This window comes from Natator depressus, chromosome 8 (genome assembly GCF_965152275.1).
Source record: "Natator depressus isolate rNatDep1 chromosome 8, rNatDep2.hap1, whole genome shotgun sequence".
NCBI lineage: Eukaryota > Metazoa > Chordata > Testudines > Cheloniidae > Natator > Natator depressus.
Genome location: NC_134241.1, coordinates 87,166,242 through 87,194,163, shown reverse-complemented (window position 1 = coordinate 87,194,163; position 27,922 = coordinate 87,166,242). Strand labels below are relative to the sequence as shown.

Sequence of the window (27,922 nt, the reverse complement as noted above, 5' to 3'; positions counted from 1 at the left end):
AAGGTATTGGGTCAAATGACAGTAAATCTTTTCTCTTTGAAAGTAACAGGTGCAAACACCATATCCACAAAAAAGGCTTTTTATCCTTGTTTAATTTTCCTTCAAATAGTTTATGCCCTTTTCCATGAGGCCAACACTTGTATTTATCTATCAATCTTAATATTTTCTACCAGGATCAATGGTATTCAGGTTATAAGATGAACTTTCATGCTCAAGCCTTTGAATTAGTACAATCATAAGCCAATTTGTACTGTGATTCTGTCCATTTCCCTCCACAAACATTGAGTGAACTTTTCTGTTCTGACCCAGCTTTTTTAAATATGAACAAGCTCTAGTCATAGCATGGCAGCATGATGAGCAAGCAAGAGGACAAGACAAGTTACTGAAGAGAAGCTCATCAATAGCAAATATTGGAACTACTCAATGGAGGGACATTTACCCAAAGTCCATTGCTGGCAATGGATATGCCAAGGCACCACCACCACAAGATTTAGAACACTTGGGACCAAACTAGAAGAGACGCCTGAACCTAAATGGATTCTTATATCTGTTTTCAGGACATTTTTAAAAAGAGCATGAAAATAAACCTTTACGTCAGTTAACACCCACTAATATTAGAGAGAGATAACTTCACAGTTTTAGTTCTTGACATAAATGGACTAAAAGAGGCAAATTTACATCTATCAGAAGAACAGCAGATGGACCAACTTTATGTACAAGCTGTCTTTAAAAGGTGTATTATATCTGACATGTTATTCAAGGTATTGCTCTATACTCTGATATGCAAAGAGGCAGACAACTTCTGTGACAAAGTCATGGTAGCAAGGCTCAAAATGCTCGACTGGCACAGGAGTAGTCTGGATAAAAAGTTAAGATTCGTGGTAGAGAGCGCAAATATATAGTTTGGGTGGAAGGGGTTCTTTTACAGCAAAAGCTTTCCAATTAAGGTGATTCTGGAAATCAAGCTATTTGCACAGTTGTATTCCTGACAGATGCCATTATAACCTTCAACACATTCCATGGTGTGGAATGTGCAATTGCAAAGGGAGCAAAAGTAATTAATGAAGGTTTACCTCTTGGTGCCAGGAACTGGAATACACCAATGCTAAGCACCTGTGTAAAACTGGTTTAGTGTCAGAAGATCTGACCCAGGAACAAAAAATGTTACCATCCACTGTTTGGAAAAATTTACTCCTTCACACAGCCTACTATTTTAAACTGATAAGTGAGTGCACTACAAGAGTCTAATCCAATGGTATTAACATTTGTTTAAATCAGCACAAATGTGTATTGGGGTTTTTTGGGTAGAAAATAGTTTAGATAAAGCAAGCCAGCTAAACAGCAAAAGTTTCATATCCAAAGGCTACCAATATTTTTTGCCTGTCCTATACAGCTTTTAAAAAAATAGGGCATTACCATTTGTTTTCTATCTACCTGGTTAAGAAACTACAAATATTTTATAAACTGCTCTAAGAATAAAACATTAAATAAAATGAGCAACCTGTTTCTAGTCTCCTAACAAATGCTGCAGACAAAAGAAAAAACCTAAGAAATCTTTTCTTTTTATTAGTCATTCTCTCAAGTCCTTTCATATTTGGAAAGTGGTAATGTTCCTGTTCACAGGGATTAAATTAACCTAGAAGGAATTTCTACAAGGCGTAGTGGGTCTTCTTACAATCACCCTCTGAAAAACATTTATTTGTCAGCGAGTAATCAGAGACCAAAGGGTGAAGAAATGGAACAAAAATTCAGAACAAAATTTAGAGCAAAAGGTAAGCTTTTTTTTGGTTTGTATCCCATGTAGACCACAGATGTCTCCTTTCGAAGGGATTTGTTCTCAGACTTAAATGAGTCAAATATTCTCCTCCCAGACCTAGATGGTGTCGTTTTCCTCTTCAGAATAAGAATTGCAGCTAATGGAACAGTGCGTAAATACGTCAGATAGTGATGTATTTATATAAACAGACTGCACTGCCAAAATTCCATATTCCAAATGGAATTTAAATAGACTGTATTAGAAATAGACGATGCTCTCTTTCCCACCTCCCAGTCCTGTAGAACAGAAAGAATTACCCCAGTCTAGAGGATACTTTCTCAAAGAATAATATTCAGTAGGATAAACAACTTTTATCAATAAAGTATCTAGTTCTGTTGAAAGGAGAAAGGAATAAAGGAAAAAAGGGTGAGTGAAAGGTGTAATATAATTTTAAAAAACTTTTTAGACCAATCATCTGCACATCACTGCTGGATCGATATGCAGGTATTTGACTATAAACCAATGTGCTTTGACTATTTTTCAAGTATTTGATATCAACTTTGTATAAAGATTCTGCAAACACAATGAACTACCAAAGATAGATGAAAAATGACTGTTTTTCCAAGTCTGAAATTAAGTATTAAAAACTAAATTAAACTATTCCAGAATAGTATTCCACATGGTACTAACAATTTGCCAAATTAAATTCTACATATCCCAACTGACCATGGGTTGATAAAAATCTGCTAAGTAGGTACTAAAGGAAACAGAAATAATGTGCAATATTTAAAAAACAGTTTGTAGTTTGGGGAAAACGTCTAAAATCCCGAATTAAAAAACACAAATGAAGTGAAAGCTTTAACTGGTACACACTGTTCACACCTATATTTCAAGTTTGGAAACGCATATTTTCAAGCAGCAATACAAAAAAGTATCCATGAAGAATGCATAATCTCTGAAAAAATTATGAAAACATCCCTGCTACCATTACATTTCTAAATACAAAACTGACTACCATATTGTTGCTTCTGAGTAGCGAGAGAAGTTCATTTTCAAAACAGATAAAATTCAGTCTTTAGGTGTGAATGGTATGAATGACAGTCTCATTTTTTAAATTTCTTAGTTGTTTAGGATCCTTAAGCATGCAAGCCTCGTAGAGGAGGGCCCAGCGAGGGGGTAGAGTTGGCTTATGACATCCAGTTTAGGACAGAGCTGGGAAAGCCTCTGGGTCATCTACATCAGGAGCAGAAGCACTTGACTGAAAGAAAAACATATTATAGAAATTAACTGGAGAACCACAAAGTTTTTAATCTTTACACTTTTCATCTTTTTTAATGTTATGCATAATGATACACTTGTGTCTAGCAAGTTGGAAGCTTAAAATTAAGAAAAGTGGCTGAAAACCCATTGTTTGGCATTTTAAAGTAGTATATAAAACAGTCAAAATAAAATTACTGAAATTTCCTATGATTTTTTCCACAGTAAATCACACTGAGACTTAGGCTAAGTACTGTCAGATCTCTCACACTAACATTTTACTGCTGCTACTCCACTATTCAGTTATCCATTCTGGGCATCTATTAACCATGTTCACGCCTCATTATTAGCGTGACCAGACAGCAAGTGTGAAAAAACAGGACAAAGGGTGCGGGGTAACAGGAGCCTATATAAGGAAAAAGCCCCAAATATCGGGACTCTCCCTATAAAATCGGGACATCTGGTCAACCTACTCACTATAGTTACAGAATCTCTCTCTCATAGTGCCATGTGTTTTTCAAAAGGTATAAAATAACTATCTCCGTGTGTGAAGTACCTTACAGATGGCTGATCCCATTCTATTAGAAGTACAACCTTAGACACAAACAAAGTGACAACCTGTGATGTGGCTATATATTGACACAAATTCTAAGTCTTGTCATGGCATGAAGGGATGGGTCACAACTGTTTTGTTGACTGTATAGTTTTTATTCATAGATAAAAATATAAATATTTTTTCACTTTAAAATATGTAACTATTCATGCCAATACAGAGATATACAATAGAACTGGGAAAAATAAGTTTCTTGGGAATTCACAGAATTTTAAGAAAGATTAGTTTTTCAGGAACAGAATTCTGTTAAATGCAAGTCTGAGTTCAAGTGGAAACCTGTGCTAACATATACTAGAGTTGAAATACACCAAGCAACAATTGGCAATCTAAAGCTGAACTTTTAATAATTAAAAAAAAAAATGGTCCCTTAAGCACATCTTCAACCATCTTTTATGAAGAAGGTTGCTAGGCTGAACCTGAATAAGGATGTAATGACTAAATTAGGAATTAAGAGGCTTCTAACCCCTTGATATTGTAGGGGATGGAAAGGGTGGGGGAGGTGGGGAGAAGAAGAGAAAGGGGCATACTCATTCACCAGGAGCAAAGAGGTTTAGTTATAGCACTACAGTATAGGTTACCATTTATTTATTATTACTCAACCCAAAAATCCAAACTGCAATTGCAAGCAAGAAGGAATTTCAAACAAACAGAGGGGACAGAAATGCCAAAAAGCAAATAGAAGACTGAGGCAAGAAAGTAGTCCCCTATTCCATACACACACATACACTGCTGGACATCAGTAGGGCAAGGATCTGCTATGACAGGTCTCTAGCCCTCCCCTTTTTCCATTCCATCAAAACTAAAAGATAAGCCATAAAAGCCAATCCACGCAGAAACCAATTGTCTCCACAATAGGCTAGCCTAATTCAAAGGTAAAATAAACAAAACACTATCATTGTAAATCACCAACCTGACTGGGTGTGTGGATCACGTCAAACTCCTTCACCAACTGGAAGGAAACACACAAAGTCAACACAAAATAGCTGCAAGACCTGAAAGCCTTTAAGAATGCCATCACAAAAACAGTCAAAGAAACTAGATGTCATACTGGAGTACCAAGTTAGAACAAGAAATACCTGGATTTTGGGCATGCTTCTAAGGACAGAAAACCCAATTCAACTGCATTTGTAGAACCATTTCCCAACTACTAACTCTAAACATCCAAGATGAGCTAATGCAGAAGAGAAAAGAAAACCACATTTCTGTGAGTGGTGCAAGTGAGCAAGGTATTTTGAATAAGGCGTGACTACAAGCAGGCCTACATTTGAAAAACTGCACCAGGGCTGCAACTAAATAAATTTAAAGGTGAAAACCTCCAGCACAGATGCACTTAAACTGGTTAAATGACCAACTAAACTTGCTCGTACTGTACCTACAGGAGGGATGATTTGCTTTAGGGTTACACTGTTCTTCCAGTGCAGACAAGCCCTAGGTGCTTTTGCTTTCTAGTGAGAGAGAATTATTGCAGAAACCAGGAAAACAGAAACTACTAAAACAGTAATGACAGAAGTCTACCAAGGACAAGAAAAGGTAGAGGGAACTAAGAAGTATTTTAGGTGAAAACATGAAGACCCGATTTCTACAGTCTGCTAACTTTACATACTTTTCTAGAGGAAAATTTACATCTTCTGGAACATGTCTGAGTCAATGGAGAAAATGCAACCATAAACTGGGAATTTTGTGTCAGGGATAATATAGACAATTAGAGATGACAAAGCATTCCTAGGCACTTTGTAACCTGTGATGAAACCTGAAAGAATCCCTGTAGAGAGAGACTAACATTTTAGAGTCAATTTTGCCAATAATGAAAACATTACCAAGCTGCATCCTTAAGTTCTAGCAGAAAGCTAGTTTACCTGAAACTTAAAGGGATAAACTGCACAATTAGCGTGTAAGTACCATAGAAGTGCTGATTATGTGTTTCCTAGCTGTGACAGGCTCTCTCTCCACTCCAGCAGGAGGAAAAAGGACGGACTACTAAAACAATGATCTCTATAAAAAGAATACACATAAATCACGGATTCCAAGGCCAGAATGGACGACTGTGATCATCTAGTCTGGCCTCCCGTACAACACAGGCCACAGAACTTCCCAAAAATAATTCCTAGAAAATATCTTTTAGAAAAACATCCAATCTTGATTTAAAAATTGTCACTGATGGAAAACCACCACACCCCTTGGTAAACTGTTACACTTGTTAACTACTCTCATGGTAAAAATAATGGCTTCTCTAAAAATGGCAAAGATTTCTGGAAAAGCTTTATTTATTTATTAACCCAATTTGCTGGAAAAGAGACTGTTAAAAAGAAAATAATTTGTGGATCTAAGCACAGATTACTTACTTTGTCAGTTCTGCTTCCACGCCCGGGCCTTCCACCACGTCCCCGGCCACCTCTACCACCTCTGCCACCACGTCCGGGGCGACCAAGGTCTCCAAAATTGATCTCCAGCTGGGACGTAATATCATTTGCTGGTTTACGGAAGTGATGATCCATTACAGAGTCTTCAGCATGAGCCTAAAATTAAAACGAGAGCATCCACCACCACTTAATTTTTTTTTTTTCCAATTTAAAGCCCTACTTTTACAATCACTTATCTATAAGCTTAGCTTTAAGCAAGTAGTACAAAAGTATGCTAGGTTCAGAGTCTAAGGATCAAGAAACCAGCAGGTTCTTCTCCTTGTGAGAAATATATCAACTTTGTTTGAATAATACAGGAACTCCACTAACATACTAGCTAGCATACAGCAAAGGAAACATTTACCAAAAGAACTTTAAATGAAACACACTGGGCTATTCCTAGATCTTTCTTGTATTCCATTAAAGGAACAAGAGCTGATTTAGCTTTTCTGAAAACAGAACTGAAAGAATTTACTTAACATCCGTATCTTTCTCACTAAAAAACAATAAAAAGTCCTCTTCCAGGACTCCTGCTAGTTCTATATTTCAATTGTTATTCATTCAGTGTCAATAACCTTTGCATATTTAACATGACTGCTTTTTAACTTTCTCCATTTGTATATCCCGCTGTACTATCTAAAGCCAAGAAAAAAGTTTTATAGTACTTCATTCACCATACAATCCATCTGCCCCAATGGCCAATGGATGAGATGTATGCACAATATACTGCAACCATGATGGCAGCTAACATACCATGCTTAAATAAAGAACAAATTGGTATCATCAGCTATAGTGAAAATTTACAAGAGCCCCAACCTTGTGCCATATTAGCGTATACTTAAAAAAAAAAAAAAAAGTCTTCTGGAGCTAGTTGATCCCTCAGGTATTCACCATTTATTGTGTTGAGGAATCCTAAATTCTAGTACCAAAATATATATTGGCAAGTCAGTAAGGTTGGGGGTGTTATTAACAAACACATACATAATACAATTAATCATTAAAAAAAACGGAAAAAAAAAACACCAGTGAGAAGTCAAGAAAACTGTATCAACATTAAAAAGCCATTTACACGCATCTTTTTTGAGCTGGCTTCCTGAAATGTGCTTACTGTAACTGAACACTTAATGGCCCACCAGAAGAATGAGTTTTAATAAAACAGTTAGCTTACTCAAAAACAGATTTTATCAGAATAAAGAGCCATAAACAGCAATTGTCAGTTAGCAATACTTAACATTAAATAATTTAATTTAATTTCAAAGAGAACATAATCTCCCCTTTTTCGCTGACAAAATAAATGTCTGTCAACTTCAGACCAATCATTTTCTACTATGCTTTTTTTGGGTGGGATTCAACTATTGTAATAAATACACATTATGGCTTGAACAACCACAGGCTGCATAACACATCAAAAAGTGAATCTATTTTAGTAAACTGCGGTAGCACATAAAAGCCCCACTGAGGATCAAGGAGGCTTCATTGTGCTAGGCTCTATACAAACATATCTGAAGATACTGTCCCTGCTCAAAAGAACTTACAATCTAATTTAAGACAAACTAACAAAAGAGTAAAAAAAACAGGAAAGGGATGAGGGTAATAGTAATAAGAATATATGATTACACAGGCACACTATATGCTTGATGTTTACACCTCATTTTGAAAGCTATTCTAAGTATGAATAAACATCAGCAATTCTCTCTGGCACTATCTCGCCATTATCAGCTGATGGTTTCCTGTAGGCATCACGGCAGAATTGGGTCCTGAGGTGGGTTGTGAAAAAGAACTTTATGGGCTCAGAGAAGTGGCTTCTGTGTATAAGGTACTGGATGAAAAAAGTAAGAGGAACTTATGAAAGAAGCAGACAAGTAGACACTTAGGAAGCAAACATGCTAGTTATGAAACGGTCATACATGATACACAGCAAGGCACCGGGCATGGACAGAAGAGTTGTATACCATATATTTATATACTCTATTGTTATTAATTTCCTTACATATAAATGTTTTCATCTAATGATTAGCTTATTAGTGATATTTATGTTTTGATGTGACCTCCTTAATTACAGATATAAAGGATCAGGTACCTCATTTGACTCCAGCGGACTCCCCGGCATTTCTGTCATCCCCTTTGTCTGATGCAAGTTGTGTGTCCACACCCAAGATATAAAAACGAAAGGAAGAAATGAGACTCCATTACATACAGAAATACCAGGCACTAAGATTAAGTGAAACCACTGAATACATATGCCACTGAGTACATGAAACAACAAAAGGCTACACAAGTACCCACAAAGAAGACTTATGGAGTGAAGTATCTTGATTCAACAGCGATCAAATTTAAAATACCACAACTGCAAACCCTGTGAGGAAACCAAGATGCAAATTCACATCTCAGGTTCTCAGCCACCACAGTGAGTGGTACAGTGTAAGAACCTAGGTTGAAGTATTGCTCATCCGGTAAAAAAAAAAAAAATCTACACATAGTTTGGATTTGTGTGTCACTGTTCCAACTGTAACGCCGATATAAGCCTTCAATGTAAGAAATCTTGTGTTTTTCCACAAAGGGTCATAAAAAAACCAAAGAAAAAGTTTTCAAAGATGACTTACTATTTTCTGAATTTTCAAAGATATCAGGTATTTTCCAACAAACAATTTAAAGCTTTTTCAGGTACCTCCCATCACACTACATCTCTCACTATGAAAATTAGGAGAGGCAAGAAAGCTTGGAAGCATAGCAAACATGTCTGATATAGACTGATTTTCCAGCAAGCAAGCTTTTCACCAGTAAAACTATTTACACCTGAAACTTTAAATGCTTTTCACAATGCCATTTACATTTTGATTTTTCAGCTACTTCAACAGAATTTGTGTATTTGACTCAGTAAAGCAAATCTGAAGGGAAACACTGAGATTTGTTTTATGTCACACAATGCAATGTAATGTGTATGTGCAAAGGGTTTTATTGGATTTGGATCAAGATTCCCAAAATTCAACAGATCTCATCTTAAATCTAACAATGAGAAACTTTTGAGTGAATTTTACTAGACATCCACTGTTTTTTTTTTTACTGTTTCATGGAAAACGTGAAAAGGATAAAACAGCTAGATAAATGCTTGGCTGTAACTCCTTGAAACAGCAAAAAAGAAAACTGAGGTTGATATGGGGGACAATTCTTTCACAACTTTAAGGCAGATGATGAACACTGGACACTTTAGTCCTCTATCCTTAAAAAGGCTCGGGGTGGCACTTGCCCACCAATTACCTCAAAACGTAGCTGAAGGGTTGAAAACTGTTCCATCACCAAGCCCATTCAATCCCTGATTACTCTGTTAAGACTATCAATTGAGGCACATTGTGATCATCTGTATTGTTCACCAACAGTCCAGAAGGACCTCGACTGAAACCTCAAACCTATATATAAGTCAAACCACTGTTGCATGGTAAGTTTTGATTGCTATCGACCAGAGCAAGGTTTGCACAAGTGGTCTAAATGTGAATTATTCCATATCACATCAGTAGTTTTCATGGTTGATCAGGTGGTATGAGAGAAGGAAGAATGGAAATAATCGATTTCTGGATTTTGTTTGACCACTTTTGGATTATTGTACTCCTCAATCTGTTGGTAGAGAGCTCATGCAACTGCTATTCTGGACTTTTGTGTTATCAAAAGCTCCCCTTCTATATTTCGCTAACAAAAATTTATCTCCCTTCTTTGACTCAACGACAGATCAATATGGGGTGGGGAGAGATGTTTGTTGGGCTGAAATACTGAAAGTCTTTATAAACATTTTTAAATATTGAAAACTGCAACTCCAGAAAACAAAATAGTTACTAATTAAGATAAAAGATATAGTATGTATGTACCTTTGCATGTGCTGCTAAGATGACTACAGTATTGCTGCAGTATTTCACCCTTATTTTATTTTTTAGAGGAGACAATAAAATTCAAGTCTCCCTGGCCAGATACCAAACCAATCTGGTTTAGAAAAAAGATTCCAGCCTGTCTGCATGACTTCAAGAGCTGCTAAACTTCCAAAACCATATTAGATTGCCTTAACGCACAAACATATAGGTAAATAAAAATCAATCTAACTATCATTGGAAAATTCTCTCTCTCTCTCTCTGCCACTAGCTCTAAAGGGATTAGATGGTCTATATGCCTTGGAAGTCAGCTTTTCTTAGTATAATCTCAGGTCATTCACCACTTAGCCTTTCTAGCAAGGCTGGGTCTTATTACAGACACAAAATTAACCCAGGAAATTATTTTTTATGTGTTACTGTAGCATCTAGGAGCCCTACTGATGGATCAGAACCCCACTGTGCTAGGCAGTGTATAAACACAGAATAAAAAGATAGTCACTGCCCCCCAGCTTACAACTTATTTTCCCCATAAAATATGGACTCCCAATGATGTCATTATAAAAGGCTTTTCAAAAGAGTGAATTCATTTATTTCTATACTGCGAGGTAAAATTTAAACTAAATTAAAAAACCTATTATTTTCTACTGATGCCAAACACATTCAAGTGTTTTTATTGACAAATTTTAAATATTCTTTAGTTTAACTAAAATGGAAAGTATTGAGTGTATAACAGCGCACAGATCTAAGCACTTATATAGCCACAATCACAGTATTATCCAAGTACTGCCTAGTCTCAGAATGTATTCTTCAACAAGAGGCTAATATTAGTACCCTCATTTTATAGACAACGAACTGGGGCTAGAGTGCTCATCTATCCATACATGTAGTTTAAATTCTATGAAAAATAAACTAGGTATGTATACTTAACAAGAGTGACAGATGTAAAAAGTTGAGAGCATCAATTTATCCAATTAGAAAAACTAAGGAGAGTAATGACAATATACTGGCTTAGTGGAGTCAGTGCAAACTACGGAACAAAAGTCTAGATCCTTGGCTTGTCACAGACCAGGTCATTCATCCTTTTTTGAAGCTAATATTTAAAACAAAGACCAACTAAAAAAACCCTTAACAGCTGTTTTCAAAGCTGTTTTAAACCACTGGCTAGGCTGCATTAGAAAACGATGCAGTTTGAATTTGCTTCCTCTCCTAAAACTTAAAGGAATTTGCATCTGTGACGCTTCTAAAATCGGTGTGCGAGGTCCAATAATCCGCTAGATATTGTGGGAATTGGATACTGTGATTCTTCACAACACAGGACTTCCCTGCTTCTGATTCATAAAACATTACAGAAAAATAGCAAGTACTCCATGGTTTCTTGAATTTAATATTCTTTACAGGCACTCCAGGTAGTCATGCAGTTATACGGCAAAACATCAAGATACCAGCATTATGAAATTAGATGTTCTATTAGATTTTAAGATGTTTCAGACAGGGCCCATATGTTCAGACACGTTTGTACAGAACCTACTACAACGAGCTCATATCCTGACTGAGACCTTTGGGCATGATAGTAACAATAAAAAATTACTGAATGTATTATTTGATACTTGATCAAATGCCTTTCAAAGTTTAAGATATAATTTGTTTAAATGCACTTACATGTTGATAAGGTAAGGTTTTATTTTAAATGCTCAAAAAGAGCTTCCTTATGAACCTATCAAAACTGCATTACCTCTCCAGAGTTTAACACATTACTTTTATGGATAAAAATATAATACCCACTAAGCTAAAAAGAGACAGCCCAGTAGCGGAAACTGACTGCACTAAACATTGTTTTATTTATGCTGCTTAAAAATTTTAGTAGCAAACCACCCTACTCCTGCTTTTAAACAGCAATTTTATTGCCATAATCTTCACATGTCAAGAAGTAAAATCTGCAAGTCAAACAGTAAATATATTTTAACAGCATGAGATCTAGGTACTTTGGAATACCATTAAGTTTTACTTTACCTCCTCACTCTTTGACTTATGGAGAACAAATCCTTTTTTCCATTGCCCATCAGCACCCTCATTTGGTTTACGGATGTTGAATTCAACTTTTGCACGATCCTTATTCTGAATAGCTTTCCATTCATCCAGGGTCATTTCTTTTGGGCCTTCTTCCTTAACCTCTTCCACCTCATTCTCTCTGAATGAAATTCATTTTTATTATGATTACTTAATTTCTATTCATTAATATTTTAAATAACTATGCATAGCAAATCCAAAAACAGTGCATCAGTGTCAGAATACATGGGAATTCATTACGTCAAAGATTTAGTAGTAATTATTAGGATACAGAGTAGAAAATCTTCAGAACTCTGCCCTACAGAAAGGGTGTATTGCTTTTCAAAAGTAAGATGGGATGTCCACCGCAACCAACCAATAAACACTCAGCAACAGCAGAGCAAGGTGCCTCTGAACAACAAAATGGGAGTATAGCACAGTAAACAGTTTCAAGTTAGTGGTGGCCCAAGGTATCCCTATACGCATTAACGTTATTTTTCACTGCAAATGAGATTTTTATCTTTTGCCATGGAATCAGTTTTTCAGCTGTCCGATAGTAGATGATGAAAATAAGACTGGTAAGCAAATTAAGTGAGGGACACTGTCACATGCTGTTCTCAGTCTTAGCAATTTTTCAAATACGTATTTTAATAATTTTGTTTCTTCATTCAATTTCCCATCTTAAAATGCGCAAAATGGTTTACACCTCCACCAGCTGATCACAGTTATAGTTTCACCTGGCTTGAAACAGTAATTGTAAACAACTTAAGATCTGATTCCTAAGTTTTGCAGTTTCACTAAGTGTCTCTGATCCCAACCAAAAAACTATTTTGTAACTTAAATACATACTCGATCACTGTGTTCAGTAACAGATTGTGCTCTAGTTATCCATACTGAGAACACAAACTCTGTACCTATTTCACCTAGTATGTTTACATGGGGCAAATGATACCGCTTACATTCAGTATTTACATTTCATTGGACTTTTTGGGAGAATGGTATACACAGGCATATGTAAGATACTATAAAAGCATCAACTAAATGAGAAAGTTTCTTGTTATTTAGTAATCTTAATTTTTGGTGTGATAATGGAAAAGTATTTTTTCTATGTTAAACAAAGACTCAGACTTAAGTACTCAGTTGAAATGGTTCAGCTGTTTCAAAGAACACGGTTATTGAAAAATATGTTTGGACATGTTAAAAAAATTGTTTTCAGCTACTCTGCTGAAAAGCTCTACTATTCCATGCTTTGGAGGAAGGATCTGAAATTTGGCGAGGAGGATCACCCAGGTTTCAGGAATGTGCCTTTTGCCATCTCTGTGAAAATTTGCACAGATGTAGAAAGATAAGCCTCCAAAAATATCTCAGTTTGCACATGTTCAGCAGAGACTTGTTACAGTTTGGCAGCTAAATTCTCCAAACACTCTGTATGCACTCAGCATGCTCCATTTCCTCAGCACAGCACAGCTCCTGAGATCAGACTGCATGTGCTATCCCTAGGGGCACTGGATATAAAAACAGGAATGCCTGTCTTTCACCCTCAATACTACCCGCTCCTGGTGCCCATGGAGCATGGATGGAAAATGAAGAAGCTCAAATGCAGAAGAGGATGATAGGGGAAGTGATGCTGGGCAGATAGGAAAAAAGCATGGGGAAGAAGACTAGAGGCAACAAGGAGTAGCAGCAGAGGGGACAGGAGCAGAAGTGGCAGGCAAGGGCAAAAGGGTCTGTAACCAGTAAAGCACATTCTCTTAGGACATGCTTACATCAACTTAACTATGTAAACGTACACACTACAGTGTTCCTCCTGCCACAGTAACTTGCCTGCTACACCAACCTAGTAAATCCACCTCAACAAGAGGCATACAGCTTAGGTTGATGTAGTTTGGGTGACGCAGCGTCTGTATACTGTCTGCCGCACGGAGTGGGGAGCGGAGAGCCCCGGTAGTACCCGACCTCCAACTGGGAGCTCCCTGGGGAGTTGAGAACCTGGGTAGCAGCCAAGCTTCCGGCTTGACCGAGGTGCCAAGCTGAGAGCCTGGGCTCTCAGCCCCCCACACTGCCCCCTGCAGTCAGTGCAAGCCCTCCTAGTGAGGAGGGACAGCACCCACAGAAGGACAGCAGTGTGGACATGAAAAACCGCAGTAATTACTGCGGTGCTGTAAGTCGACCTAACATAGGTTGACTTAACTTTGTAGTGTAGATGTGCCTTTAGAGGACCTAGAATTGATTTCATGATTCCTGAGTGAACTTTCTGTTCCTGTCTAGCAAACAGCTCCTTCTAATGGCAGGTACACACAGATACACAACCTTCTTCTGTTACCACAGTTACTCTATTAGCTCAAGCAGTAGAGGACTACTGTGAATTTAAAGATCCCAACCTGCTGATGACCCATGGGCACGGTTGTCAATATAGTTCCACGTGATTTTTTAATTTCAAGTTTTAAGCTTTAAAAAAAATAAAAAACCGTAGGAAACTGCACCCAGAAATCATGTTAAAAGAACATTAACATTGCTAAGTCAAGCACTCAAAAGTTAGGAAATTCCAAAATTAAGTTTGCTTGTACAGCATTAGCCCCTCTGGTACATATGCATTATGATCTTGTCTTTAATTACATGATCACATATTATTTTCCCCCATATGACCCAGCCTCATTCAACACAGGATGGACAGCACTCACTAACAAGGAAGCTATTCAATATTTCTTTTTATCTTCATCCAAACCTGAAAACAGTATCATTAATTTCTTCTGGGCCCTTTCTATAGCGCTTATGACAATATACTGCTTTACAAACATGAAGGTAAAAATGATTCATAACACGCGTGTGAAGCGAAGTAGCATCATATCCACTGAGACAGAGATTAAAGCCAAAATTAAATCTGGGATACAGCGCTGCAACCGCGCTATATGCGAATCCGCACTCTAGCGATGCACGCTTTAGCGAGGGTCTGCTGTAGTACCTCATTTACATTTACGGCCTGTTTTTTCATATTACTTAGCTTTTTATAGCACTTTATACATTCAAACGAGAGCCCCCATTTACAACAGTTGCAGTTCTGAGCGCTCCCAACCGCTGCAACTCAGACCCTGGATGTCTCACAGGGTAACCAGAAAATGAGAAACCTAGAACTACCTATGAAAATTTTTGTTTACATGACTTTCCCAGAATCCTATAACTCCTCTCTGGCAGAGGCAGGGATAGAATCCATCTTTCAAGGGTGGCTTTCAATTATATTAACCACATTCTTTCTCTACCTGCAATTCCATGCCTCATTCACTGTACATCTTCCAACTTCCACTACAAACGAGGTAGGGGTTCCTCCAGACAACTACAAAACCCTGATTCACCCCCCAGGGCACAGACCTGTGCATGAAGCAAGGGTCATGTGCTCTTATAGTTAAGGACTGTTTCACAATGCATACACACAAGAGCGCCAAATTAAGGTTCCACAGGCACCTTTAATTCTGGCATTTTCTAATTTTGAGTACTTGATTTTGCAACCTTCATGTTCTTTTAGTGTAGGTTTTTTGGATGGAATACATGCTGCCATTGAATCAGACAGCTTTATGCCTCATAAATCAAATACACATCCAGGAGATTTGTCTTTCTCCAGCACTGGAAAATTCTCTATCAATACAAAAAGCTACAGTAAGTCACTGCACTGGCCCTTTCTAACAAATACCAGTAGGTCATGATGTGCCTAAAGAAGGACTTTATAAGTTATTAGCGCTCAAGCCAGGGTTTTCTCAATTCAAGTATATTCCTCTCCTGTTAGTTCATGCTACCCTGAAGTCATCAGTTGTGGCAATCAATTCCTTAATATCATATGGCCATAGTGGCTTCAATATGAGATCAATCAGGAGAAAACTGAATTCAAAAGTCTTTACTTACAACGAAAGAAATAATAAAAAAAATTAGTGGCAAAGTAGTTTGGATTTGTTTAGTTTTCCCTCCCTCATCTCCGTTTCCAACAAGAAGTTTACCAAATACCTCATTATAAAATTTTAAAAACCTCAGAGAGCTTTCTGTTAATCTATAAACCTGTCTCACTAACAAGGGGTAAATAATTTTAATTTGATCGTTTAAAGAACATTTTTAGGGAAAAAAATGTTGAAATGTATGATCCATGTGTTAAATAAACATTTAAAATAAATCTAACGTAAATAAAATGAGTTCAGTGTAAACTCCAAGATATATAAATAGATCTGTACGAACAGAAGCCCCATTTACATGAGAACACAACATCAGTACCCACTTACCCACATCATTTCCATTTTCATCCAGACAGACATCTCTTATGCTCGCACTCAAGCCTGTTTGACCAACCACCTCTTATCTTCTTTGCATAATTTCATTTCCATGCTACTTTCTATGCTGTCTCAGGTGGTGGGGGCAGCTTCCCAATGGATAATTTCCCTTCCAATCTGGTCCATGAAGCTTATGTAGACTAACACATCCACAGTTAACTTTACTGACCAGTGCCCCGTGTCCGAGTTACCTTCTACCTATTTGTCCCTATTTGGCTAAGGACGTCCCTTCTGTTGGCATTCTGCAGATTTTACTAACGGAAAGTGTCCTACATGCTATTTAAACAGATTACAAATTGCTATTCCAATTTACGGTGAAATTCTATGTAAACCACCCCATGGTTCAATATAAACACATCCTAATTCAATAAGACACTCATAAACTTACGCACTGCTCTTTGAAGATGTACAGCAGTGTGTGAGCTTGCAAACTTCCTTTCTTATTTTCTATCCCACCCATCTTTTACCTAAACTTGACCAAAATAAAAATGACTAGACTTCTTTCTCCTACTTTAGCATTCTATACTCCAGATCTGCTTCAAAGGTACCTAAGCTACTCCATGCTGCAGGGGAAACCTGATTTTCATTAAATGCAGCTCACCTGAGATTCACACTAGTATGCTACTGAGATGCATGCTGGAATAGGATATTACTCCAATAACTTCCAGGAGAAGCAAAAATTGTTTGATCAACTATTAAACATATTTAATATTAGTAACGTTAGTCTGTTTTGGTTTGAAACACTTGATTTTTAACACAAGCTTTAATAATGACAAACTGTAAGCTTCTAACATGTCCAGCAAAATATGCTTAACATTACGGCTACAGAAATTAGTGGTTTTAAATTTAACAATTGTTTTCCTATAAAGTATATATTGAATGCACTTCTGGGAGGCAAATGCAAGACTTCCATGTGATTCACACTTTAAAATTTTCAACATGAACCAAACTGTCTAAACAGCTGTAACAAGTAGTAATGGACTCCGTTCCAAAACTTCAATTATGTCAATGTAATTATTTTAAATAATCTAATCAGTAATATGTTTATCATACTACTGCTCTCAAAGCTGATTAAAAAAAAAAAACAAAAAAACCCTGTTCTTACTAGTTGGGCATTTTGGGTGATGTCAGGAGCTACATTTGGGTAAAGAACAAAATGTTAACATTTAAGCATGCACTTTCATTCATTCATCCACCCAACTTCACATCAAGTGTTTCAGAGATAATCTGTTTTAAAGAACATTTTTATATTAAGAACTGATTTATCATTTTGGGTAGTGGAAATCTAGTGCATCATAACCACATTTTCCACAGTGCAGCAGAATTGAGTATATCTGTAAACCCTCCCTGTTGAGTGGATCCCTACTCTAACCTTGAGTAAGTCTCCCTTCCACAGCAGATTTTTGTGTTACTGTTTGTTGTTTTAGGGGCCAAATCTCAAACACTAGCATGCAGCAAGTGGTTAGACTGAGCCAGAAATCCCTGAAAATGCATCACATACACTTGCCTCAGGCTCTGGAGGACCAATCAAGATGTTCCGCATCCTGAGCGCTTCCCCACCAACCCTAGTGCACGGGAAATCTGCTGGTGGATCCACTGACCCCACTTCTGCTCACCTACATACTAGAAGGTGGGGATCTTCACCACAACAGAGATGCATGGGACATGGGGCAAACTGCACTTCTGCTGTACCAGAGTCTTCCACAGCCTTGGAGGGGCAAAAACTGGCCTTTAATATTCAATCTAGGAATGGACAACGACAAGGAATGGATCACTTGATGAGAACCTGTTCTGTTCATTCCCTCTGGGGCACCTGGCACTGACCACTATCGGAAGACAGGATACTGGGCTAGATGGACCTTTGGTCTGACGATTCTCATGCTTACCTAATTTCCCTCACTGAATAATAATTTTGCCCTCCTCTTTATGACTATTCACAAAGTCATTAATGAGAAAACTGACTGGTACTACGTCCCTTATTAGAATTTTCTTAGACAAATGTATACTCTGAGATGCCCTCTAATCCAGTTGTCATTTTCTTATGACATTGTCACATGAAACCGTATCACATGCCATACTAAAATTGATAAACTACATTTCATTCATCTGCTACATTTATCATTTTATCAAAGTTTCACATTACGTTTTCATGAACCCCATGTCCCACTACTGATTATCTTGTTTCCTATAGCCACTTGCTTTTATTAAACCAATCCAACAGGTGTTAAAATCACTGATTTCCAATTCTCTGGTTCCCTCTTTCTTTGAGGGTCAAGTTAAATTAAAAGTAGTCAAGTTAATCTGCAAATCATACAAACACACAACAACAGAACTGGGGAGACATGCAATATTTTCCTCAAAAGTTTGGCCATCATCAATACAACTACTTTGGAAACCCAGAAGTAAAAACGTGCTGCCTACCAACTATCTCCTCCTGCGTAGTTACTCTGCTCAGATGTGGCTGGGTAGCTTTCAAGTTTTTCTGTTTTGATTTGAAGATCTTATTTTGGAAGCATATTAAAACTATCATTTAACTGATTACTAGCAAAATAAATCTAAAGGCGGCCTAGCAGTTGATGAACCAATAACACGTAACCATCTAGAAATAAAGGTAGTTTAGAACATGCCTCTCTTCTCCCCAGTCTTTCAACAGTACTATGACCATTTACATATCTGTGGAAGAAATACCAGTGGTCCCACAGGTAACAGCTCATGCCAATGGCACCATGGCCAAAGAACCCAAGAAACTAAAGCGTAAAATACACCTCTATCCCGATATAACACGATCCTTGGGAACAAAAAAATCTTACCGTCTTATAGGTGAGACTGCGTTATATTGGGGTAGGGAGAGAAACTGCTCCCTGCCCCAGCTCGCCTCTGCCTCCTCCCCTGAGTGCGCCACCGCCGCTCCGCTTCTCCCCCCTCCCTCCAAGGCTTGCCGTGCCAAACAGTTGATTTGCGGCAAGCTGGGGGGAGAGCGAGGGGAAGAAGCAGAGTGATGGTGGCACACTCAGGTGAGGAGGAGCGGAGGTGAGCTGGTGCGGGGGGGGGCCACAGCAAGTGGGGGGGAGGGGCGCAAAGGAACCGCTTGTGGTAACATAAATTCGGATATACCAAGGTAAAGCAGCCCCGCTCCCCAAAGCACTGCTTTACCGCGTTATATCCGAATTTGCGTTGTATCGGACTGCATTATACCGGGGTAGAGGTGTAGTTCAAAAATGGTATGTGAAGCAATTGAAGAAAGTTGTAAAAAGAAGAGTACTCACTTATTCTCAGAATCAGCAGGTGGATGTTCCTCTCCTTCTGGCGTTTCCTCGGTCACGTTTGACTGATCCAAATCACTGCAATTAAGAGATTTTTCTCCAAACCAGCACCTAACTGTTTAAAACTACTAAGATGTTACTGAATCTCTAACTCAGATTCACTTAATTGTCATGAGTAAGGCTACATTTTAGTTACAGGTATTTTTAGTAAGTCATGGACAGGTCACGGGCAATAAACAAAAATTCATGGCCTGTGACTTGTCCATGACTTTTACTATATACCCCTCAGTAAAACTTTGGGGGGGTGGGGGGGTGCAACTTGGGATGGCGGCCCTGGGGGCACCGCAGGTCACAGCCTGGGTGCTCGGGAGAGGGTGGGGGAAGGGGTGCTGATTCTCCCCATCCTGCTTCTGGGAAGCAGGGACCCCAGCTCCTAGCTCCACCTGCTGCCTCCACTCCGCCCTAAGCCCCGATTCTGCAGCTCCTATTGGCTGGGAGCCGTGGCCAGTGACTGCAGGACCTGAGCGAAGGGAGTTGCTGTCGCCCGTCCGGGAAGCGCCGCCCCCACCTCCCCGGGTAAGCACTGCCCCCCACCCCAATCCCCAGCCCTGAGACCCCACACACCCCCAAACTCCTGCTGCTGGGGAACGAGGGGCCCAAGACTGCCTCAGCAGCGGCTGGCCCAGAGGCTGCCTGCACTGCTCAGGCAGCCCCCGGGCCAACCGCTGCAGAAGTCACAGAGGTCACGGAATCTGTGTGGAACACAGAGCCTTGGTCATGAAGTTGAACTTTTCTCACTATTTCATGAAAAACGTGAGTCTCTTTATAGATTTAAGGCGGCCATTTGCTGCAATTTTCTGGGCAGTTTTCCCCAAGATTTGTATCGCTCTTAGTATCAATCCCCAATACTTCAAGTGTCCTGCCTCCTCCTCAAACGTAAAACTGACCCAGGCATTAAATTGAGGACTAGAAAGACAATGAAGCCCTTGAGAAAGTGTAGATGTAAAATGATGCAAAGTGACAATAAGTTTTTCAAAACGTGCAACAGAAAAACATCAGTTTAAACTCAGAGTCAAAGTCCAAGTAACCTCAAATGTTACCAGCAAGCTATTAGGTAACTTTTGCTTGGCAAGTGTTAATAAGGTTTCAAAACTGAGTTTAAGAAAACAAACTAATGCTGTTTCCACTAACACTGGAGACTTAAAAAGTCCCACAAAAAAATACAAATTCCAGAAAGGCAAATACATTTTTTATATTTTATAACCAGTGGAAACAGGGGGACCTGTTTAAACTTTTCTAATTTTAAAAATTTCAAGAAATTACAAATTACTAACGTTAGCTCATCTTTGACGGTTCCCCAGTTGTGTGATCCACTGCCACCACGTTTATCCTCATGCTTTAGGCCACTGAAATGGGAATGTGAGAGAGAACTAACAAAACTGAGTTAACATAATAGTGTCTGGATACAGAAATTCAAAGGCAAATTAAGAATTGTATTCTATTAAAGGCTAGTGAAAAACACAATAGGAGGAGTTTAAATTTAAGACTTACGATCTATCACTTCCACTATGCCTGTCAAATTCACGCTTGCCACGGGAGTCAAAGCCATCTCCTCTGCCCATTCCACGTCCACGACCACCACGTCCACCTCTTCCGCCTGGACCACCACGACCACGTATAAGTCGGTCAATAATGGGTCTATCACAGAACAGAGGCCATTAAATATTACATTTCCAAAATGTAAAGCACAGCTCACAGAGCCTTTCAATATATTTGTTTTTAAACTCTATGCTGTATATTGTTCGTCAAATATAATCATCATTTAGGAATACTACCATCTAATTACTATCTGAAAAAAATAGCATTTTAAATGCTGCCTGAGTTCTAAAATCCTGAAACAATGCTTTAAAAAAAGTCAACTGCTTACCTTATTTCATCTAGTAAACAACATATTATTGCAAGTAATACAACAAATATCACAAGCACCACATTTTCTCTTTAATAATGGTCTTTCTCCCCTTAGCTTATTTCTTTATATTTTCATTGTGGCACAATTGCTTAAAAATTATAATACCTGGTAGCACTGTATTTAAAACTCACAATTCTGGAATTCACATAACTTAGGCTTTGTCTACACACAAATTGCATTGGTCTAACTAAAATCAGTTTGAAAACCTCTAATTAAACTGACAGAATCCCCTGTATGCACATACTTATACCGGCTTAAAACTTGATCTATAAGTTTAGCTTTTGACTATAAACTGAATGACAGAAGCTAAACTGATTTAGACCTGTAACAGCGTCCGGACAGAGTTCTCCACAAGTTCAAAAAAACACATCTTTAGTTAAATCAGTTCAACTATCTGTTTACACTAGACATTGGGTCCACATTAATTTGGGTCAAGTATATAAAAAAAGTCATGCAATAATGATAAAGATAGTTATTCTACTTTGCATGATTACACATCTTTTCTGATGAAGTTAACAAAATTAAGATACCAGTGTTCTAATCCAATCAGCTCAAAGATTTTATTAATTTTGTATACCAGTAGATGGAAATAAGAGTACTGACCCAAATCACCACAAAGATTGTTTGCAAGATGAAAAAGTCTTACTTCTCCACAGAAAATTCCCCTCCTTCACCCTTCTCTTCAGCAGGTTTATCAAATCGGCGTTCACGAGGCGGTCGTCTCTCTTGTCTCCTCTCAATAGGCTTGCCTTCACCCTGAGGCTGCTGCTGATCAGGCCGTCTGCCAATTCGTCTTATACCTAAAATAGTAGACAATCTGCATCAGCAAATTATTGAGCAACCAAGAAATTGTGACTCTACCAGCACAAAAGCAAAACACAATACAGAATTGACGTTTAGGTTTTACTTCCAATCTCCTGATGGCCAGAGGTTTGGGAGGATTTCCTCTTACAAGTAATGTTTTGTCCTTTTACTACCACGATGTAGCAGCTTGTTCCCTTTAAAAAAAAAAAAAAAAAAAAAAAAAACAATTGGCTCCTGGCAAGTAGGGGCAAAGGGGGGCGGCAGGGGAAGCAGTGTAGAGCAGGCCCACCAGTCCCAGACTGCACGCCCAGGGGATCTAGTCACATGGAGTGTTGGGGTTCTTAGGGATTGGCTTGTTTTGAAATGGGATTAGCTTGATTTTTGGCTTATTGTGAAAGTCAGGGTGCTTATTCACCACGTGAAAGTTGGCAACTGTGCTTCAGATGTGTCACTGCTTTGGTGCACATTAGAGAAAGTAAGCATCTGCATCAGATGCACTGGAGCTCTGCTCTGCGATGTGGATGAATGAAAGTGCCTTTACATCACATTTCTGCTGCATCTTCACTCATCCTAGGAACTGGTAAAGTGGCTGGCGATTGCCAGGGCCCCATGTGCTCTAACCAAGCATCCTCCTACTCCAGATATTATTGTTTGTTATTTGTATTACTGTGGTGCCTAGGAGCCCTAGTCATAGACAGAGACCCCATGTGATATGCACCGGATAAACTTTTCCCTCTGCCCACCAAATGGTGTAGAACTAGCTATTCTGGCTCTGTGACAGCAAAAGATTCACCCAAACCTTTATAAGCTTTAGGAACACTTTGTGCCACCAGCTGTAAGTTTATTTTCTTCCTGCAGGAGCTCACTTTCCCCACTCCCATTTGCAAGTCACTTTTAAAGGGCCATCACCAGTTTTTCACTGCGGGATGTCTGGAGGACTCAAATAGACAATTGTATGGTACTGTTCTTTTAGAAAAAGTTAGCTTACTGCTCTTTAGAATGAAAACAGTCAGGTCACCAGAACAAATTTGTTTTAAGCTTGCTTTCCACTCTGCCATTATCTTCCATAACAAACCACATCATTTCAAAGCAACAGAAACACCCTGATTTCTAGGATTCTCTCCTAAACACATTCTAGTTAGAGAATTTTAGATATTTCATTTCCCTGTTTTATGCTACTAAGGTTATTTTCATGAAAAAGGGACCTTTGTTTATTGGTATTAATATCCTCATGTTGTTCGCTCCTCATGTGGAAAGAAGTTAATTGATATCTTCAAAATTAGATTATGTCAAAAAGACCATTATGACTTCATAAGTTATGATCAGAAGGGACAAAAGAACTCAAGGAAGAAGCGACCCTGCTTTTACGAAAATTTCTTTTGTATTGTATTGCAAAGTTCAGAATGCTAAAAATATACAAAAGCTGGTTTTTTTTTTAAAAAAACATTTTCATGAGACATCAGCTGCTTTAACATAAAATCAAAACAAGCAGGAAAACAATGTATATCAGCATTAGAAAAAAGCAACACAACCACACAAACTGTAATTTTTTAAACTTTTTTTTAAAAACCACAATTCAGCTATGAAAACACCCATATTCCCCATTAACCTACTGTACTGTTTTATGAATAAGAGCCTACAAGAGTCAAGCCATGTTGTCTTTGATCCCAACATTTAAAACTGCCAAATTTCAATCTCTATAAGCCAGCTGAACAAACGCCTAAAGAACAAGCAATGCCATATTTGGGTGGAGATATAAGAACTAGCACATTTGTAATGATATCCAAGCCAAACACACACAAATGAACAATAACTTCCTTACCCTACAAACATGTTTTCAAGACCCAAAACTCTTGATAAATAATCCTTTTCCATATGAAAAGATAGAAGTTAAACTCTCAGAGATTTACTCTAATAAAATTCTTTGGAGGAAAAGTAGTATTAGCTCAATTTTACAGATGCACAGGTGAAGGGAAGAGAAATTAAGTGACTAGCCTCAGGCCGTACAGGACATATGCTGCAGAACCTGGAATTTAATTTAGATCTCAAAAGTACAAGTCCAGTGCTTTCACCACAAAAATTCTCATTTCTAGCAGCCTTTTTTATGAGTTCCTGAAGGTGCAGTTCATCAGCTCTTATATTTTGAGACTAATATATTGGGGATGCAGTTTAGACAATGTCATGACTATTCATGACTGGCGACTGTATTTACACATGTACCAATATACAAATTTACTTGGAAAATAAAATTAAGCATGTCATTAAAAGTGAAATAAAACAATTGTGCTCTATAGAAAATCAGGCATGCTTACAAACTTATGAGTGAATTTTCCCTTAATACAATATGCCAAGTTTAAAACTCCCTCTACCTTTATTATTTCAGTGAATGGATTTGCCCTTATTTAATAGATTTCTACTATAAATCCCCAAAATACTGAGTTATTTCTTTCCATATAGATACTGTTCATTTTTTGAGAAAATTTTTAGAACTGGTAGACACCCATGTTGGTCAGGAAGAAACAAAAGTAAGTCAGGCTCTTATAATATGATAGTTGTCTTAAGGGTCAAAATCTTACTGTTCTGTAGCTTTATTCAGGAATATTACACACATTTAAAAATCTATTTCATGAGGGAAGACAGAGCTAGTTTATGATACCTGGTCTTTCAAAAAAGCTACCAGGTTAGTAAATGTCAGCTGGTATTTTCTGAACCTTTTATTCCAGTGCTCAGAAAAAAAATCCAACTACCAGACTTTGATGTGCAAGATGTCCATAGGCACAGTAATGTAAAACACACATTTTTGATTTTTATTTCCTATTTGTCCTTCACAAAAAATGCTTTACTTAGTATTTCTTTGGTTAAAGTGACATATTTTGTTAAAGATAATTTCGCTCTTACCAAAGTTCAAAAAAAGCACCCGGAGACAATATTGCAATGTATTTTTTCTTTAAAAGAAATGCAATGTGTTAATCTTTAGTTCTGTAATTATTTCTACTCTTCTGGGGAGCAAGATTTTTAAGAGGTCATTTAGTGTTGGTTAAGTAATAATTATCTTATTAGTTTGCCAAATAGTTCTTTATCCAAATATTACCAAGCACTTTCAATGCACTCAAAAATTATATGATGATTACTACAAATTTTGGCCACAATCTTTCAATCATGCATGTGCCGAAGTTTATGTACATAAAAAGCCCTCTATCACTGTCCTGCTAGGGGACCTTTCACAAGTATCTTCCCTCCCTATGCCTCAGTTTCGACATCTGTAAAACAGGGAAAATGATACTGATTTCCTCCTTAAAGTGCTTTGAGATCTAGTGTCCCACATTATCTGCCAATGAACTATACACATGGTTAAAATTAAGTATAATTTTTGCAGGATCAACCCATAAAAAAGTAAATCAAAGACATTAATTTTAATGTCACTATATTTTCGTATTCCTTCACTTGATCATAAGAGAAATTAAACTTTGTTACAGTCCATAAAAATGTTTACCATACATTTATATATGAGTGTAACTTCAGTAATAATGTATCTGAAAGAAAATGTACTTTTATTACTAATCTCAATCCAAATTATCCTTAGTAAACCAACAGTATTTCAGAATGAAACTATTAAATGGGACATGTCCTTACAGATGCACTTTAGGCTTAACAGCCGATTATTAATCAGTCTCTAATTCATATTCCCAAATATGTTTCCGTACTCATGGCTCTCTTGCCAGATCGGTGAGTACCCCACTTCAACAATGAAAATTTTATCATAACTGGGTCCAAACATACAAAAATAAAGACATCAGATGCACCACAAATTAAACGGCTCCATTTTGAGCTTCCCAGGCGGTGGAAGGCGGCGGCAGATAGCTTCAGCTACTGCGTTAAGGAAAAGGGATCGACAACACACTGAAAACGCACGTGGCTCAGGTATAATTAGCACAGCTGCACTAACACGAACATGCGGCTACCGTGCTTTAAAAAGTGATGCAACTCCCTTTGGAAAAACAGAGTCTGCGGACAGTTTTTCGTCCTCACACGCGGGCTGCCATCCCACCCAGACTCTTATCGTCAGCAGGGTCATCCAGCCTCCACAAGTCTGTCGGTGCAATGCTCCGGGGCCACAAGTACTGGGTAACATACAAGCACCAGCAGACCTTACTGAATCCTCCTTCCTAACCCTGCATAGTTGGGTCACCCCGAGCCTCCTCCACCCATCCCCGGCCACTAACACTGTTAAAACCTCTTCCGCCCACCCCCTCGCCCCCACTTGGATGCAGCCCCTTCTTTCCCAACAAGCGTGTGCGACAGGCCTCACTTCCCCCCACGTGGGTAGAGAAGCAACAACCCCGGCCTGCGACTACTCCACCCCGCCACCCCAAGGAGCAGGTGGTGCCTCTGAGGGGATCTAGCAGGAGGTGGCCCACCTGGGGCTTTCACGAAGTTCAGCCTGCGCTGCCAGGCCGCGTGTGGAGGGAACGGGCTGTCACCCAGGGGCGGCAGCTCTCCCTCCCCAGGCCAGGAGGGGGATGCGCCGCTTCTCTGCAGGCCCAAGGTGGCTTAAAGAGTCTGAAGCCTGCTCGGCTGTGGACCCTCCCTCCCCAAGGGAAACCGGCGGGGGCTTGAGCCCGGACCCTCCAGGGCCCCACACCAGGGCAGGGAGCGCGACCGCATGTCTGGCGTCTCAAACTCCCGCCGCCCTGGCGGACTGTGCGCGGGCCGCATGGGCCGCCTCCCCGCCCGTCGTCCCCGCTCACCTTCCTTCCTCAGCGGCGCGGCGGGCTGCCCGCTGCCCTCCTCCCTGCGGTCGCCGGCGCCCCCGGGCGCGGCAGCGAAGGGGGGCAGCGGGTTCTTGCGCTCTTTCTGGGACTCCCTGCGCAGCTGCTTGGCCGCGCTGCTGCTGCCGCCACCTCCCCCAGCCTGGCCCGAGCCCCCGCTGCCGACCCCGCCAGAGGAGTTGGCCTGGGCCGCCTGCCCGCTGCGGGCCCCACCGCCGCCGCCCCCTTGGCTCCCGCCGCCGCCGCTCTCCTTCCTCCGGCTCTCGGCCGCCCGCAGCACCTCGAAGGGGTCCGACTCGTCGTCAAAGAGCTGGTCGAAGCGGTTGGTGACGACGCAGCCGAACCCTTCTTGCAGGTGTCCGGGCATGATGGGCCCCTCTCGGCGGGATCCTCCTCCGATGCTGCCCAGGCCCCAGCCCCCTGCTCGCGATACCCCACAAGATGGCCGGCCCCAAAGAGACCCGCTTCTCTTCCGGCGCCAGGAACAGCCGGGCTTTGCCGCGCGCAGAGCATCGCGGGAGCTGGAGGCGGCCTACCGCGACGGGAGCCCGCGCGGGCGATGGGGCGGGACTACAGTTCCCAGGATGCAGCGCAGGACCCGCGTAGTGCGGGGGGGGCGTGAAGAAGCGTGCGCTGTGAGGGGTGGCGAACGGAGACTAACGCGGAGCTGGACCGGGGGCCGGGCCGGACACCTGTCTCGCGCAGGCCCAGCTGCAATGGCTCCGCACGTGGGCTAGGCCTCCCCTTCCCTCAGTGCCTCGCGCGGTGCTGGCGCTGGCGGGGCGGCAAGTTGCTGCTGCGAGGGGAACAAGGCCCCGCACAAGCCCAGCCTCCCTGGCGCTGCTGCAGCCAGCGCCGTTGTTCAGAGCTGGCTCCCCA

The 27,922-nt window shown here is 39.8% G+C and overlaps 1 protein-coding gene across 5 annotated transcripts; it reads right to left on the bottom strand.

Annotated features, from left to right (window-relative positions):
* Positions 1-75: 75 nt before the first annotated feature.
* SERBP1 (SERPINE1 mRNA binding protein 1) lies at positions 76-27,532 on the bottom strand. 5 transcript variants are annotated; one of them, XM_074961562.1, is made up of 10 exons: positions 27,023-27,525; positions 22,117-22,270; positions 21,053-21,199; positions 20,836-20,907; positions 19,505-19,579; positions 11,893-12,070; positions 8,106-8,153; positions 5,969-6,142; positions 4,537-4,575; positions 76-3,014 (listed from the first exon to the last, which is right to left on the bottom strand). In XM_074961562.1, the coding sequence occupies exons 1-10, from the start codon at positions 27,408-27,410 to the stop codon at positions 2,958-2,960; spliced, it is 1,332 nt and encodes a 443-aa protein (XP_074817663.1). In that variant the 5' UTR covers positions 27,411-27,525; the 3' UTR covers positions 76-2,957. The 5 variants fall into 5 exon arrangements, with proteins under 5 accessions (XP_074817663.1, XP_074817662.1, XP_074817665.1 ...); XM_074961561.1 differs by having other exon boundaries at positions 20,836-20,931; positions 27,023-27,523; XM_074961564.1 differs by lacking the exon at positions 20,836-20,907 and having other exon boundaries at positions 27,023-27,532.
* Positions 27,533-27,922: the final 390 nt, after the last annotated feature.

Bases quoted from the DNA above. Each gene is read 5' to 3' on its own strand.
- SERBP1 (XM_074961561.1), bottom strand. From the start codon at position 27,410: ATGCCCGGACACCTGCAAGAAGGGTTCGGCTGCGTCGTCACCAACCGC. The intron at 19,580-20,835 runs GTTAGTAATTTG...TCTTAATTGCAG, and splicing joins ACCGTCAAAGATGAGCTAAC to TGATTTGGATCAGTCAAACG. The intron at 4,576-5,968 runs GTAAGTAATCTG...GTTTCCTTCCAG, and splicing joins GTGGAAGCAGAACTGACAAA to TTGGTGAAGGAGTTTGACGT.